This window comes from Amaranthus tricolor, chromosome 13 (genome assembly GCF_026212465.1).
Source record: "Amaranthus tricolor cultivar Red isolate AtriRed21 chromosome 13, ASM2621246v1, whole genome shotgun sequence".
NCBI classification, from domain to species: Eukaryota; Viridiplantae; Streptophyta; class Magnoliopsida; order Caryophyllales; family Amaranthaceae; genus Amaranthus; species Amaranthus tricolor.
In genome coordinates this window covers 12,723,883-12,741,206 of record NC_080059.1, presented here as the reverse complement: position 1 = coordinate 12,741,206, position 17,324 = coordinate 12,723,883, and the positions used below count along the sequence as shown (strand labels likewise).

Below are 17,324 nucleotides of genomic sequence, written 5' to 3'. Positions count from 1 at the left end.
TGCTTAAGTGTTTTCCACTCCTCATAACCAATCACATCCTTATTCACCCCGACCCATTTGATAGTGAAGTAATGATGGTGGCTCCTCCGTTCTAAAATACTCGTATCTATATGAAAAATTAATCAGTGACGTGTTCGAATTAATCAGTGACAAAACTTAAAAAAAATTAAAAATCTAATAGTATTGCAATGAAGAGTAAAAAAAACAACTTGATTGAATTGATAGGATAATCATCTTTCACACACGATACTAGTAATTCCTTTTGAATTATAAGTAATATTAATTTTTTTTTTTCAAAATTCGCCCCTAATGTTAACATTCTTTTTCTTAAATAAAAACAAAAAAGACATGAGCTTATTCATACCCGAAGTTTTTCTTCTTCTACTTATTCTAATCTCAAATATATTTTATTAAAAAAAAAAAAGAAAAATGGCAAAATTTTTCCCGGAATAATTTATTCACGACGATAAGAGGAAGAAAACTGAATTTAGATCTCAGATAAAAAGATTGAGAAGCTTCCTCTCTTGTCCGATTCCTCCACAGAGGGCATCTCTGTCATTTTCTTCAAAATTAATTGTTATTGCAGATGATTCAGAACCAAACGGCGTCGTTTCCCTCATTCTCTGTGGGCCCTCTTCAATGACGTCATAATTGAGTAAACGCATGGGTTGGTGCAGTAACTGGTACGGAATACCGTACACGTTGGGAAACTGCAAGGTGTCGGTATGGATGACAGCTGGTGGTGGAGCAGCTGCACGTGGTAGGAATTGTGGTGGAATAGGTCGTAGGATTCCGCCACGTAAGATGGTGTCCACGGCAGCTTCACAAATGTGCCAGTTTCCTGAAGAGAGAAGTCCAACGGCTCCATTTACTGGGTTTACCGTCCTTCCGCATGCTTCAAATAGGAGCGACTGGAACAATGCTGTTCATAATCACATTTCAATTAATCACATTTGATGACTTCATTTGGAAGAGAAAGCACCATGAGAAGGAGTTGAAGGGGCAGGGTAATTCTAGTCTCTAGAGTCGACCACCACAATTATCTAATCTTAATTATTGATCAATTATTTTAAGAAAAATTACCTAGAATAATTCAATATTTATTCTTATTATTTTTCTACAATAATTTCACATATTGATTAACCATAAATAATTTTAACTTTAGAGGGTGTTATTCTGGAATATACCCGGTAACCGGATGACTTGTTATAGTAAGTTTTATTTTAAAAAAATAAATTAAAATAAAATGTTTAAAAATGTCTAAAAAAATTTCGGTTTTTTTTAATTATTAAAGACTTTTTATGTAAATTTTCAAAATTTTTCTCTAATTTTACATTAATTTTTAGTTTATTTTTTGATAAATTAAGTATTATAGCAAATCATCAGGTTATTCGAGTTTACTATTGGTAGATACCTTTAAAGTTGGGATTATTTATGATTTATAAATATAATAAGTGAGATTATTATAGAAAAATCATAAAAACGTTAGATTATTCTAAGTAATTTTTTTATTATTTTAAATTTTTATTCGTTTTATTGTACGTATTAAATTTTTTTTATTTTATTATTTCAAAGTACTTGCCACAAAATCATTTTTAACAAAAACAATAACTATATAAATGTTTATTTTGTCTATAGTTTTTTTCCTTTATCTCTTACCTCATCAACTTTTTCATTTATCTCTTTAATAAAACCGCGGAAGTATAAGATTTGAGCTGTTCTAGACAAATAAAAATAATTAAACTACAATGACTTCCAACAAATATTTTTTGAAACCATTAATAAATACTTTAAATAACCACCAATAATCTCAAACTTAGTATATATTTTGTAAATTGTCAGTATTTCAATAATATTATTATGTGATTGGTTTTCTTATTTCGTTCTTTTTTCTTTTTCCAAACATAATGTGAGATATATAACATTTGATTACTATTGTTATTTAATTAGAATAGACACTATTTAATTAAAATTGATATCATTATTTGTGTATCAAACCTACTTCTATTAGTTTATCGATTCAACTTTAATGAAGTCAATTTAGGTGGCTAAAAGAAGCAAAACAAAAAATATATGGTTAGCATCATAATAGTGCTTATCGTACAAATTTAAGGCTTAGGTGTATTTGGAAAATAATTGTTCTTTAAAAACTGTTCAATTTGATAAATTTACTTTATTAAATATTGATTTTTTATTAAAGAAAAAATAAATTGAAAAGACCAATTTATAAACTACTCGTAGTAAATTTTAATTTTCTCGCTTTAAATCTAACTTTACAACTAGATTGAAAGTCATTTAATTACAAAAACACTTTTTAAGAGTAAATGACTGGTTATATAATTAGATAAAAAGTTTTTTTTCATTCAACATCAATTGTATTTGTATGGTGTATCATTATACGTTTAAATAAAGCATAAAATACCAAATGGACGAAAATCAAAACATCACAAGCATAGAATTATACTCCACGATTCTCTATCTAAAAAAATAACTATTGTTAATGTTGTGATTTATTATTATTATTATTATTATTATTATTATTATTATTATTATTATTATTATTATAATTATTATTATTATTATTTGGAGAGTTTTGGACATATAATACTAGGTGCCTGTCCGTTTAAGGCTACTTTAATTAGTACTTGTTATTAGCTAATGAACTTAAATTATAAAAAATATTCTCATTCGTTTCTTTTCAAACTTACATTTGGCTTTTAGATTCTATTTATCATTTATTCTTAATTTTTATTTTATTTTTGATCTATAAATTAAAATATAGTCAATAAAATCTTGTTTTATTTGTTCCAACATCATTTATTTTTAATTATCATTATTTTTCTTCCGTATCTAATTATTATTAATATTGATATTATTTTGACATTAAATTACATGTTATAATAATAAATATTATAAAGGGAGACCATTATTATGAGACACATAAAATATTTCTCATATATATATATATATATATATATATATATATATATATATATATATATATATATAAAGTTATCACATATAAACTTTTGCAAAACTCTATTCTATGGGATCGATTAAGGGAGTAAGAAAAAAAGGGGAAGTCCATCTTTTATTAGTGGTTAATCTCAGTTTACAAATCAGAAAATAAGGTACACTGTACTAAGTTATTTTTGAAGCCTATAAAAATTTGCCAAGATTAAAAAAACATAATTTTAAGAATCATGGATCATTTTTAATGGCATTAGATTCAAATAGTGGGTAATTAATTGTGGGTTAATTAAAAGATAAGAATTAAAAAGATGGACTACAAAAGAGAAAAAAGGAAGAACAACATAAAAAAACAAATTAAAACTTACAGTTTCAGGTAAGACTAATTCTATTGGTTAGCTTATTAGTTCAATATATACTCTCTTCGTTTCTTCAAGAAGTTTTCACCTTTTATTTTGAGTGTTTCATTTGTTTTTTTTATACGGAATTTTTTCATTTATATTATAAATTTTGGTCAAAAATAACCTTACTTATCCTCATTTATTATGTCCTTAAATTTTTCCACTGAATTTCTTTTAATATTTTTTTAATATTTATGATCCCCACTTTTTTCCCATTAAAATTATTATTCAATAAAATAATATACCAAATATTTATAAGATTTTATTTTTTCTTAATTCGGGAACTTCATTAAGAGACAAAATGAGTAGTTTTTACTATCTTATTAAATTAATCAATTATAGTTTTAAAATATAAGTTTGTGTAGTCTTATTTATAATTTAGTGATCACTTAAAACCTAGCAAACTAATTATGTGGACTCCTTTAACGATTAGAAATTTGCCGAATAAAAAAGGAGAAGATAAAATTAAGAAAAACCTGGACGTTGATGGTTAGGAACATCAGAAATGAAAGACATAAGATCGGCACGGCCAAAAAATTTAGCAACAAAAAGGGTAGCATTAGCTTGTGCTTCAGCAGTTTGAATCCACTCTATGCACGCCCGTAAAATGCACGCCTCGCTGCATCCCTTTCGTAGAACACGACACCCATTACAACTCATCATCGATCGATCGACCGATCCTCTCTTATTCAGAATTAATGAATGAACAAAATTTTTCAATTAATATTATTGCTTTTTTTTATGCTCTCGAAAATAAGAGAATAAATGCAGAAATATGAGGAGAAACGACCAAGAGCTAGAGAGAGAAAGTTATAGAAAGAGAAGATGAGTGCGTGGTGGTGTTTCTTAGGAAGTGGACTAGTGGAGGATGCTGGATTTTAGCTTGGAAGAACATATAATATTAACTCACTTCTCATCTTGCCTTTTTATTAAAGTAACTGTGGTTAGTTTATGGTGGTTTATTCGTGTTGTTTTTTTCGTCTAAATGAATTTGCTATTGAAACAAATATTGAAAAGTTAAATACAATGAAGTAACGTAGTGAGATATTTAAAAATAACATATGTAAAAGTAAAAATAATTTAATTATATTCGAAAATAAAAATTAGAAATTTTTATTAAAACGGACTATAAATAAAAATAAGTCAAATTCATCGAGCTTGAGGTGGAAAATGTTCCAGTTTAGACAGGATTGTACGAGGGAGGGAATATCTTCCAAACTTTGGGCACGAGCGGCTCCGTGTCTCCGCACTCTTATCATCTCTATTTCTAATGGCTATTGTGTGTAGCTTGTAGTACCTCTCTTTTGAATGTGAGATAATATTAACGATTAATTTCTAGTTTAGTGATAGTGATAAAATTTTATTTTTATGAATTATTGTTTACAGTGAAAATAATAAATTGACAATAATTTCGAAAAGTAATAAGCATCGTTTTCATAAAAACAATATTGCAAATTGAATAGTACAAATAAAAATGAAAATAAAGTAAATTTAAGGGAATATAAGAAGTACTTAGTGGTTTGTATGTTAAAAATAGACCTAACTTAAACTTAATTTAAAAATAAGTAGGTTTGAGTTGAAAATTTTGATCCAATTTACTAATTGATCAACTTAACTTGATTTGTTTACTAAATGAATTAGGTTAAGATTAAAATTTTAAATCCATATAACTCCATTCAAGTCCGTCCCGTCTATTTTTGGGTCCCAGAGCAAAAGATGAAAATGGCTCCAAAAGTTTAAGGCGTAAGGAATAATATAATACACCTTTTGTTTTTTATTATTAATATTAAAACTACTTTATGAATAAGCACTAAGAACTCATATTACTTTGCAAAAAATGTAAGTTATATCTAAATTTAATTAATATTATTATCACTTATATACATAAAAAATAAGCTTTTTGGGCCCTAAAAAATTCGGGGCCTTGGGCGGTAGCCCGTTTTGCCCTTGCTAATCGACGGCCCTGACTCCACTACAAAAGACAACAATATTTTGACTAGCAAGAACAACTGGTATACCTCTATACCGATTGAATTCCAACTGATCCTGTTAATCGGAATACTTGTAGTCGGTAAAATTATTCAGTCAAAATTTTAGTCGGAATTCCAACTAACAATTGTTGGTAGGTGTTTAGTGGGAATTCCAACTGTCTTGATTAGTAGGATTTTAGCGGAATTAGGAATGTTTTCCTACTAACTTGCAGTCAAAAATTTATGATTAACAGTTAGTACGAAAACAATTGGGAAAATAAAATATCCAAAATTAACCTGATTTTTGAAAATTCAGCTATTAAAATACTAATTTTTCGACTGAATGTTTAGTCGGAAAACAGTCGACCAAAAGTGAATTGAATATATACCGACTCTAAATGTTAGTTGAAAATTAGTCGGTGGACTTAATCAACTTTTGTTTGTTATTTTATTATGTTATAAAAATTTGATATATAATTATTTCTTTGCATTGAGTTTTTGGTGTAGTTTTTCTTGAACCACCACCTTACTTAGTCCATCTTTAGTATTGTAATCAAGGTACCAATCATAATTGTTTGTTACAAACCCTTTTTCAGTATGTGATCTCTTACAACTTTTAGAGGTCTCACTCTACGGTTAATTATCACACCGCACGAAAATCTAATATCAAATTCTGAATTGTTTTTCATTGCAAATTATTTAAATTCTTCAACTCCTTCTAAAAATCTAATATTGAAAAATTCTTTACAACTTCGCTTATACATCCAACTTCAATCATTATGTAAATTCATTCTTATGAGAAATAATTAACTAATTTTAAAATCGAAAGAAAATAATATGAAACAAACATTACGAGAAAATGAAAAAAATTAAATATTCTACTGACTAATCGGTGACTAATAAAATAACTTTTCGATTTAATACTGACTGAAAAACAGACAATAAGTTTCCAACTAAATTAAAAAAAAAAAAAAAACTAGACTTATATATACAATAACATATATAATTAATACTCCCTCTGTTTCCTAATGTTCTTCCCATTTACTTTTTGCACAGTTTTTAGAGTAAATTTTGAGTCTTAATATCTCTATATCCCCATCATAAAAAATTATAAAAGACATATAATAAAAAAGTATACATTAAGACAAATCTAACGAGATCTCACATGGATATATTTTATCATCTATATATGTCTTAAAAATCTTAATCAAATTTCTCTCTCCAAAGTAGAATATTTTTAAACGAGAAGAACATTAGGAAATAGAGAGAGTATAAAATAAATAACCTAACATATATCATTAACGATCTAGTAACAAAATAGAATTTTAAAAATTAAAGTCCACCAATAAGACAAAATTTGATCTAATATACAATAACATAGAAGTACATAATAACATATATCATAAATATAAAATATGAAAAAAAAAATAATATTTCTTGTTAATTAGTTGTAGAAGAGATGATGTGTTTTTTTAAGTATAATGAGAAAACATGATATTTTTGAAGAATAGAATAGTGTATGTGATATTTTGTAAAATATGATGTGATTTGTTATTTATAAATAAAAATGATGGTGGGCGAGAAAAATGATAATTTTAAACTTTTAACTGATTTGCAACTGAATACCTACTAAATGTCCACCTCACTGATTTCCAACTAAAATGCGCTAGTCAGAAAACTAGTTGATGGTATTCTAACTAAATAGTTTAGGTTTTAACAAGAAATTCAATCGTAATTTTCTACTTACATGGAATTAGTAGGAAATTAGTCGGAAATTCCGACTAACATCAGTTAGTCGGTATTTTAGTTGGAGATTTTCGATTGTTCTGGTATTAGTCGACATTTTTAGTCGGTATTGATGCGTTTTTTGTAGTACTCATTTAATTAAACGAGTTGATTTTGAGTCATGTTAACCACTATAACGTAACCAAAAATTAATTCTGAAACTATTGGGTGTAAAAGTTGAAAGGAGGAAAAATGGGCAACTGATATTGCAAGTAGGGATGGTCATGGGGCGGGTCTGGCCAGACCCGGACCCGGACCCTTTTATTTTTTTTGGATCCAGACCCGAATCCGGACCCTAAGGGTCCAAAATTTTCAGACCCAGACCCAGACCCTACGGATCTGACAGGGTCTAGGGTCCTTAATGGGTCTTATACAAAGCCTCTTTGATTTGTCAAAATTGAACCTTTTTCGAGTCTTTTTATATTTTAGTAAGCAACTTATTATCGTATTACAAACACTTGTCACAGAAAGTTATCAATCGATACACCAATTTAACAATTCATTTCAGTACCCAGAAACAAGTCCATAATTAGTATCACACTCCGTAAACTTCCAAAACCATTAGAATTAAACAATAAACATCATAATTGAAACTTTAACTCAATGCGCAATCAAATTATTTCAGTACCTAAAAACAAACCAAAATTAGAATATTGCCGCCTCCATAATTTCCAAAAGCATTAGAATTAAACAATAAACACAGTAATTAAACTTTAATCTCGGCGAGCAATCAAAGTATTATACATGTACAACAAATGTGCAAATATCATCAAAATTTTAACAAAAATAAAAATAAAAAAAATACAAATAAAAATAAAATTTAAAAGTTTAGGGTCCGGGTCCGGGTCTTCACCTTAGGACCCGGACCCGGACCCGTCAAATTTTTTTTGGATCCAGACCCGGACTCGGATCCGATGGGTCTAAAAAATTAAGACCCAGACCCTTAAAAAAGGGGCGGGTCCGGGGCGGGTCCAACAGGGTCCTGGACCCATGACCATCCCTAATTGCAAGCATGACTGGATGTATAGTTGTAAAACGCCCATTCACTATCTACGCCTTCCTCTTGGTGAAAATATGAGTAACGTGAAGGCCTTGGATCCTGTTAAAACAAGTGTCCATATTCATATGAACGACGTTAATTTTGAATATTTAATCGAACATGCTTTGTCTTGTATTTTGGAGAGGGTCGATAAAGATGTGTCGTATGTGAACGGTTTGAAATTTGGAACGATAGAGTGTCAATATTCATATGGATCGAGGCAACAAGTAGAGAGCAGCGCTGAAGCTCGCTCGACTGGTCGAGCGGTTCATAGACGGGTCGAGCGAAGAGTGAGTGGGTCGAGCAGAATGGTCAGAACAAGTCAATAACTAGTCTGAAGGCTCGCTCGATCGAGCGAAGGTCGAGCAGTCAGCATTGGATTCTGTATTGGTCAGAATTTATAGTGATTATGCAATAATGTGGTGCATTACTCTATTATTTATTGTAATGTTTATAGTCATAATTAACTAGGGTGTTAAATGTGTTTTATGGTGAGTAATTTAGATGTTCTAAGAATGATACTCACCTTCCACTATAAAAGGGAGTATTATTCATAGAACAAAGACCACCACAAACACACATATTGAGAGTAGTCTAGTGCATTGTTAGAAACTTGAGAGTGTTTTTACTTTGCTTTAATATTTTATGATCTTGAGAGTTTGTTCTCAATATAAGAGGAGGTTTATTACATTGTAATTGTTAAATTCAATTTAATAAACTACATTTGAGAGAGGTATATCCAAGATACCTCATAACACTTGTGTTCATCTTTGCTAATATTTTTCATTTTGTTTTCATTGTTAAATCTCTTTGAGGCTTTCATTTCAGATCCAGTTATCCATAAAATCAACAACAAATTAGCTCAACGGAAAGCAAAATTACTATCAAGATCTAGCAAGTTGACTTTAATTAAGAGTGTCCTACAAAGCTTACCTAAATATTTCATGAGCATGTTCAAGATGTCCAAACTACTAGCAGCGATTTTTTAAGGGTGGAGGACGAAAGACAAGAATGGACTGTTTCGTAGATAATAATAAACGGTGGTAATGAGAATGAAAATTAGTATAATTTTGGTTGAAAAATCTCTACAATACCTTGATGGTCATGCTTATCCAACTTAAATCATCTCTTTTTCTTCATAAAATTCATTCCAATGCATTATCATTGGAAGATGTGATATTAGGTGGTAATGAAAATTTGTAAATAAAAAAAAATTTGTAATCAAAGTTTCATTATCATGGAAATGACATGCAACTTTTGATGAAATTTTACACTATAAATTGTTTCCATTACCACCATTTAGTATTACTAACCAAACAGGCCGAAAGGGTTTTACAAACAGTCAATCAAAGAGCAAGGGGGTTTGGGTGTGGGCAATATACTCACAAAGAAAGAACCTAGTGTTAATTGCTATTCGAATAGTGGTGGAGATTCTCGAAGGATAAAAACACACTAAGGAAAAGCATCATATGCTCAGTACATAAAATAAAAGGTACTTGGGCATCTTCTGAGTGTTTCTAAGATGTAAAAGATGGATTGTGGTCACAAATAATGAGCAAAAAAGAAGATATAACAAGAGTTAAAGATATTGTTGAAGAAGGGTTGCAAATTAAAATAGGGAGAGGAGATACGATCATGTTTTGGAAATGCGAACACTTCCTGATAACTTCTTGGTGTGGATTAGTTTAGAGGAATAAGAAAATGCTGAAGTTATGGAAATCCACCCTCTTCTGTATTGTATGGAGCATTTGGAGTGAAGAAACCAAATTGTATTTGAAAAGAAAAAAAATTTCAGCTGAAAAACTCTTATAGATGATAAAGGTTAGAATTAGCATATGGGCTAAGGAGATACTTGCGGATTATAATAACTCCACACATGATATTGTAGATAACATGGAAGTTATCCTTGAAGCAAATAGATAAAATTTTTTTGATATAATATGGTGGGCCGATAATCAGACCTAAAAAGAGATAAATTTTCTTGACATTATGCTGGCAGGGAAAGTGAGAACGCTGATGCTACTGCAGGCTTGGACCTGATTTTTCTGTTGCGCTGCTGCTGATCTATCTGTAGTCAGCTTAAAGATGGATATGACTAGATGTCTTTATTCGGGTCATTGGATTGATTTCGGGTTTGGTATTTTAGGTCGGTGTTCATAATTTTTTATACATAAGTGTTGTAGAAACAATAAGAGATAACAAGAGGGGGTGAATTGTTATTTGATAAGGTTAAGTGTTTTAGCCCTGTTTTTGCGGAATTAGATTGCCGCATTAAAACTTAAACTTGATGCGCAAACTTAGAAAGAGACAACACAATTTTTACGTGGAAACCTTCTAGGCCTAAATAGAAGGAAAAACCACGACCTCCCGGAATTTCAAATTCTCTACTATGTTTTAGGCAATTCGTTACAATTATATAAAATAAATAAACAAAACTATGCCAACTTTTGTTTCTCTTTCTTTTTCTCTTTCTCTTGCTTCACACGAAACTTCTCTCTTCTCCCCTATACTCTTCTCTCCTAGATTTCCCCAAGTCTAGTTACAACAATTCTCTCAAAAACCATTTATAAAGGCCAAACACCTAAGGATAAAATTAATGAGCTGCACAAGAAATATTATTAAGTTGATTATAATTTTTAATCCTAAAATTAACAAAGAGTAAGTGGAACTTGTGTTGCAAGAAATAAAGCTACGATTTTATTTTCTAAATAAGGCAAGTTACTTTTTCTTAATTAAAACCCAATAGTTCAAGCCTATTTATGTGGAGAAAAATTAGGAGAAGTTTTCTCCACCTTTTCGAAAATGAGCCGGTTATTAAAAGTAATTACAAAATCCTTTGCCAAATAACTTATCAAATTAATTATGCAACAAATTAATCTTACCCATACATCAACTAAGAAAAATCAAAAATATTCTATACAAATTTTTTCCGCTAACGTTGATGTAATATCCTTTCTTTTAAAAAAAAAAAGAATAATAATAATAATAATGAATAAATTTCAGAAAAAAAAATTAAATAAAAAAATAAAATAAAAACATAACCCACCATTAACAATAACTTCCCACACCATTAACAATAACTTCCCACTCTTCCCACCACTCTTCTTCCCACTCTTCCCACTAAACCTCATAACTAACCTCACTTATCTCTTATAAATCAAATCAATTATCCTTAATTTCATTCACATTATTACTCACACTCCCTTCTTCTCTTACAAATTATTTCCTCCATCTCCCATTTGCTTAAAAATTCAAGTCGAGAAAACGCAAGATTTCGATATTAAAGACAGCGAATTCGTAGACAGAGATTATTAGGAGCGTACGTTGTCTAGGATCGCGTGACAAGGTAATTCTCAATGTCCATCTAATTAGGTCTATCCCGTTAGTATTATGTGCTAAGTGATAATTAATGTGTTTAAATAGGATGCATGATTTTATATGACATTATTTTATATGATGTTATGTTTTATATATTCTCAAATTATATTTACTATTATTTTTATCAAACTTGAATTTATAATTACTATTTTGATAAAATTTATATTATTGTTTTGATAACGAAATTAGATACGGTTTAATTTGAAAGAGAAATAATTATAATATTATTATTTTGTTGAAAGTTATATTATTGTTTTAATAATGATTTTTAAATGCGATTGAATTTGGGAGGAAAATATTATGATATTAATATTGCAATTGAATATTATTGAGATATATTTATTGGGAAAATTTATGATCATAAAATATAAAATGTATGATGTATGTTTGATTATATGTTTGTGTGCACGCGACTAATTATTAAAATATATTAAATCACGTAAAGTGTAACACGAGGGAAATGAAGCTCTTATATTTGTTGTGATCCAAGTATAAGGGTGATGAACAGGTTGCCCTGTTTGGTTAGTATAGCTGCCGACAGGTATTATTATTTCTAATACTTGATACGATGTTTGGTCTTCCTTCTATTTGTTGTGATCCAAGTAGAAGGGGTGTGCACACTAGGGTTTCCCTGAGACTACTCTGCTGGCCTTGAATTATTTGGGGTGACGACCTCTTGTTGAAGTAGGTATAGGGGTAAAGCCTCGGCCTACTGGCGTTCTCGTTCCCTCAAATTTAAAATTGATTATGTGTTTGTCATTATTAATTATCAAATTAATAAATTGGTTTATATGATATTATATATATTATTTTCTTAAATTGTTTTCTATTAAACTCAGCTATATGTTATTTTCTAAAATTATTTCCAATTTGATTATATTGTATTTTCTTAAATCATTTTCAAACTTAATCGTCTTACGGGATGAAGTTGGAATTACTCAATTTTTCTGATTTTGGGAGTTTTTCCCTTGTTTTTCTTGCATTCTTGTGTTACAGGTTATTGATTGCATGGGAATCGCGGAGTGAGGATCACTTAGAAATATAGCTTTTACTAGAGTCGTATTTCAGTTTTAATTTTACCTTAGGTTGTTTAAATTTTATATGGACACAAATTACGTTTCAGTCTTTTCTTATGTTGTAAGATCCTTTGTTGGATTTAAAATTATTATGTTATTTCTTAGTTGTTAAGCCTTACATTTATTTTATTAGAAATAGATGTGGCGGTAACACTCCCATGAGTAGGTTTTGGCTCATGTTTTTCATTAAAGGTGTTTTCAAAAGTTCGACCTATTCTGAGGGTGTTACAGTTGATTCTTCCATATTTGAGTCTTGGGAACAGAGCACTGTCTCCATTCATCAACAAGTATCGTCAGATTATCAACTTAGAAACGGTAGACCTCCTATCTACATTTGACATCCTACATCGATCTTTTTTATCTAACATCCTTGGATATTTTTGACACGTACAAAGTTTATAGACTAAGTCTTAGGTACTATCAACGATCTTTATCAAGACTGGATATCGACTTGCACACAACCTCTAAAATACATTTGTTTATCTTAAGTGTAGTCATCATCAAAACCTAAAAGGGCCAACAAGTGTTTTGATCATTTTTTAAGTCGGGTCAAATCGAATTCAGTTATAAGGTCGGGTAACTTACGGGTCGTTGGGTCTATTTTGAACATCTTTGTGACTCTTGCATTTTACTGTTGGAATAGTTGTTGTGTGTGAACATGTCCATATGAGCTATTGATAAACTTTTGCCTTGTCTAATGCTTGTATTAAAAGGGAGTATGTGCTAAAGATCGAAACCAAAAACACTTTGGAGGATTCCCATTCTTGACTAAACGCAAATTCGTCTGTGGGTCCTGCTTTTAGTATGATTTGTGTATCATTGAGTTATTGAAGCTACATGTCTTGATGATACCTACTGATTATACACATCTAATTAGTTTTGTTTAGTGTTAATTACTACAGCACATAGGGGGGACAGCAGCTGATTACCCAAACTACATTTGTTGTGTAACCTTGAAGAGCTAGATCACATGTAATTGTTGATTTGCTATTGTATTTTGGTTTGAATTGGTACTTAATATGCTTTGTTAGGTTAAATAAGCTCTTAAAGAGCTTGTAGAACGAATTGGTGTATGTATGGGCATAGTTCACTCCTATGCGTGTTTTATTTGGGTGGAAAAAGTTAGGATTTTGAATTAGAAAGGCCAAGTTGTCGACATACTAGCAGATTATTTACTACATAAAACTGGTTAAACTATAAAAACATTAAAATCATACAGACTGAAATGAACTTGAATCATAGTACAAATTTAAATAAATGGAGTTGAAGCTTCCCTATAATTATCTATTTTTTAAAAAAATTAGTGAGTTTGATTTTATATATTTGCTTAGTAAGTCTCCAAAAAAACCTATTAAAATTAAGATATTAAAAATATAAACACACACTAAACAAGATGAATGTGTAACTAAGAAAGATTAAAAAAAATAATAGTTTAAATTATGGTTTGATCCTTAAATAGATTAAAATGGATTACTCCAACCATTGAGGTGTAGTAATGTATGTTATATATTTTAAATCTTTAAACTATTTATCATATTAGTAAGGGGGCCAAATCCAAATAACAAAGGAACGCATTTTCGACAAGAGGAGCCAAAGCCAAAAATACAAAAAATTGCATTTTCGACAAGGAGGTCGGAACTCCCGACCCTGATGTAGCTTTGCTATGGGGTGGCCTATCTTTAGTGGCCAAAGTCCAATGGCCTTTTCCCTTCAAGTGGTTTTTTTCCAGCGAATTTGGTCCTATTGATTACAACTTTTTTTTTCAATAATACATTCCTAATTTTTTAAAAAAAATAAATCAAATTAACAATCTAAACTATGAAAGTTCATTTAGAAATAATCCCATCAATTAATTAAAGATTTTACTCATCAAAAGGGTCCTTTTAACACTTTTCTTTGAAGAAATAAACAGATAAACACACCATCACAAAACAAAATGCTAGTAGCTTTGGAACATTATACCCTCATGATTCACCATTAATGTCCAATTGACACAAAACAAAGTGTATTGTTTATCAAATAATGTTAATTAATTAGATTGTTACTCGATCAGCATTATTATCCCATCCCATCACGCTGTTCCCATAAAGAGGCAAGCCTGATCTCTCGACGAATGAGTGCTTCCGCAATCTCTCGAGCATCTTCACAAGTTTCAATAGCAAATGTGCATTTCTCAGCTTCACGTTGATATTGAGATGCAACTCTACGTGCTTCTCTATATGTTGCATTTATATGTCTTATTTGTTCTTCTCCAACTATTTCTTGTAACTTCAACTCCTCTATAAGAAGCTCTCCATATTGTTTTTCCATCTCATTTTGAACTTCTGGATCGCCTTTACCACAATCTAATCATTTTCATCCAATTAATACGTCAGAGGTGGTTCTCAACACGTATTAAGTGTCCGACCACGTCCGTCAAATAAAAAGCAACCAAACAAATGACAACAATGTCTGTTTAAGATTAAATTGTAAACGTACGAAAAACATGTTAAGATCATATGTACCTTCGGTTGAAAGGTTCACCAAACCTATAACAAAAAAATTAATAAAGATTAAAGGTGTGTTAGTTACACGTTATAAATATTTATTCTCTATCAAGCTATTTTTTATCAAGAATCAGGCATGTCTTAGTTGAATTAAGCATTACTTTGCCCAAAAAGATCTTGATTTCAATCATAAAAAAGAAAAATTATAGAAAATAATTTAAATTTCACTTAATCACTGCGAATAATCTCACATTTTGATTATCTATATCCTGTTAAATTAGCTATGTATATGCTCCCATCATACACAGTTTTCTGAACCGCCACAGCCTATAACCCGTGAACCACAAGAGCCCCACCCCTTCCCTCCCACGCAATGGTTATGCCAAATACATATTAAAGATGTTATTAAAAAAATAATTAATATGTGAGATTATTTATAGCAGATAAGTGAAAGGTTGAATTATTCTTGACAAATTTTTCTAATAATAATAGTGGATCTTTATTTTTTCAGTATAAAAATAAGTTAACGAAATAAGACGATTAGAGGAGATGACAATCAAACTCAAATCCCACTAAAACGTATCCTATCAATATTATATTATTAGTTTATTACTCATCTAGATAAGATTTATTTTTGTTAGTGTTAATGGTGACTTGAGTGCACCAAATAAATTCAATGTATTAGTGTGCATAGACATGAAATCCTATGTAGGATTAATGATGGGTGATTAAGTGTGACTTAATGACGGTGTTTAAGGGTGTGAGTCAATGCATGAAGTAATGAAAGGCATTCAAGCAAGACTTAAACATGGGTGTAGTTGTGAGGCATGATGAATGATTTAATGAAGAATTGCAAAGATCCCTGAAGATGCGTAGAACGAAGCAATTGAAGATTAGTCCAATGCCTTGAACGAGCACAATAAACAAAACCAGATAGAATATGGTGAAGAACATGCTCGAACGAGCACATTGTTGATCAAAAAACAGAAGCAGCAATTTGGCACTGCTCGAACGAGCACTATGTCACTATGTGCCTCGAACGAGGAGTTGGTTAGTGGGTTGGATTCGTTTCTTTTGGTCTATTCAACTTCAAAAGCTGTTCAATTGTGCATTAAATCTTAGTTTTAATTGTGTGTTACTCATTAATGTAATCACCTCTCTAAATAGAGGTCTCATATGCTCATCAAACACATCCACAAAATACCCTAAGCCTAAACACATAGCCTATATCTCTTCTCTATTGTAATTCTCCAATTTGAAAATTCTTTGAATTCCTTTGTGATAATATAAGTAAGATACTACACACCTCCAAGGAAGTAGCCAAATTTGGGTGAACCTCGTAAATCATTGTGTCGTTTTTATTGTATTTTTATCTCTTACAAACATCGTTTTCATAGAATGTGTAATTTGTTCATCACAAGACCTCATACCCTCGATCTTGATGATATTAGACTTTGAAACACACGGTTTGAACTCTAATATAGAATTATTTTTAGTTTTATACAATATATAGATGTATTTAAAAGATTAAATTAATGTAATCTTAATTTTCTAATAACAAAGAGAATGAGATCATACTATCAAGATTAAAACAAAAACATAAAAATTTACAAAATTTTCCAAAATGATAGGGAATTAATGAAGAATACCAGGAGTAATCTTAAGAATGGATAAAGGAGGAGGACAATCACAAATACAAGGTAGACAAGAAGTAGAAGAATGATGTCCCAATTTTGTACCCTTATTTATCTTCCAATATAAACCTGGCCCAAATATTAAAAGTGTTGATGTCATTGCAAATCCCAGTAAACAATATCTTATACACATTCCTCCTGAAGATTGTCTTGATAAACTACTTCCTGACATCATCATCTTTTTCTTTGATTTGTTTTAAATTTCCAAATTTCTAAATTACATTTATTCCCTATTTGTCTTGGATAATTGATTTATGCAAAAATAATAATGGAAGTTTCTAATGAATTTTTATTTTATTTTAAAATAATTAAAATTCCCTAATTTCTAGTTTTATTACTACATGGAAATTGTCAAAATTAGTTAGAGTACCTAAAGTTGAGGAACACATTGATCATCCATAGCGGAGGTGGTTACAATGTCTAACAAACAAAATTAGTTTTGCATTGTTGTTTAATTAACTAATAATTGATTCACAATGTACCAATTTAACTTTTTGGTGGGACGAAATTAATTATACAAGGAGT

The 17,324-nt window shown here is 30.1% G+C and overlaps 2 protein-coding genes across 2 annotated transcripts; both read right to left on the bottom strand.

The window, feature by feature from the left end:
- Positions 1-245: 245 nt before the first annotated feature.
- LOC130798065 (LOB domain-containing protein 37-like) lies at positions 246-4,229 on the bottom strand. Its single transcript, XM_057660921.1, has 2 exons — positions 3,848-4,229; positions 246-922 (listed from the first exon to the last, which is right to left on the bottom strand). Exons 1-2 carry the CDS (start codon positions 4,032-4,034, stop codon positions 495-497), a joined length of 615 nt encoding a protein of 204 aa, XP_057516904.1. The 5' UTR covers positions 4,035-4,229; the 3' UTR covers positions 246-494.
- Positions 4,230-14,505: 10,276 nt separating this feature from the next.
- On the bottom strand, positions 14,506-16,977 carry LOC130798823 (uncharacterized). The gene is made up of 3 exons (XM_057661918.1): positions 16,755-16,977; positions 15,124-15,147; positions 14,506-14,964 (listed from the first exon to the last, which is right to left on the bottom strand). The coding sequence occupies exons 1-3, from the start codon at positions 16,975-16,977 to the stop codon at positions 14,678-14,680; spliced, it is 534 nt and encodes a 177-aa protein (XP_057517901.1). The 3' UTR covers positions 14,506-14,677.
- Positions 16,978-17,324: the final 347 nt, after the last annotated feature.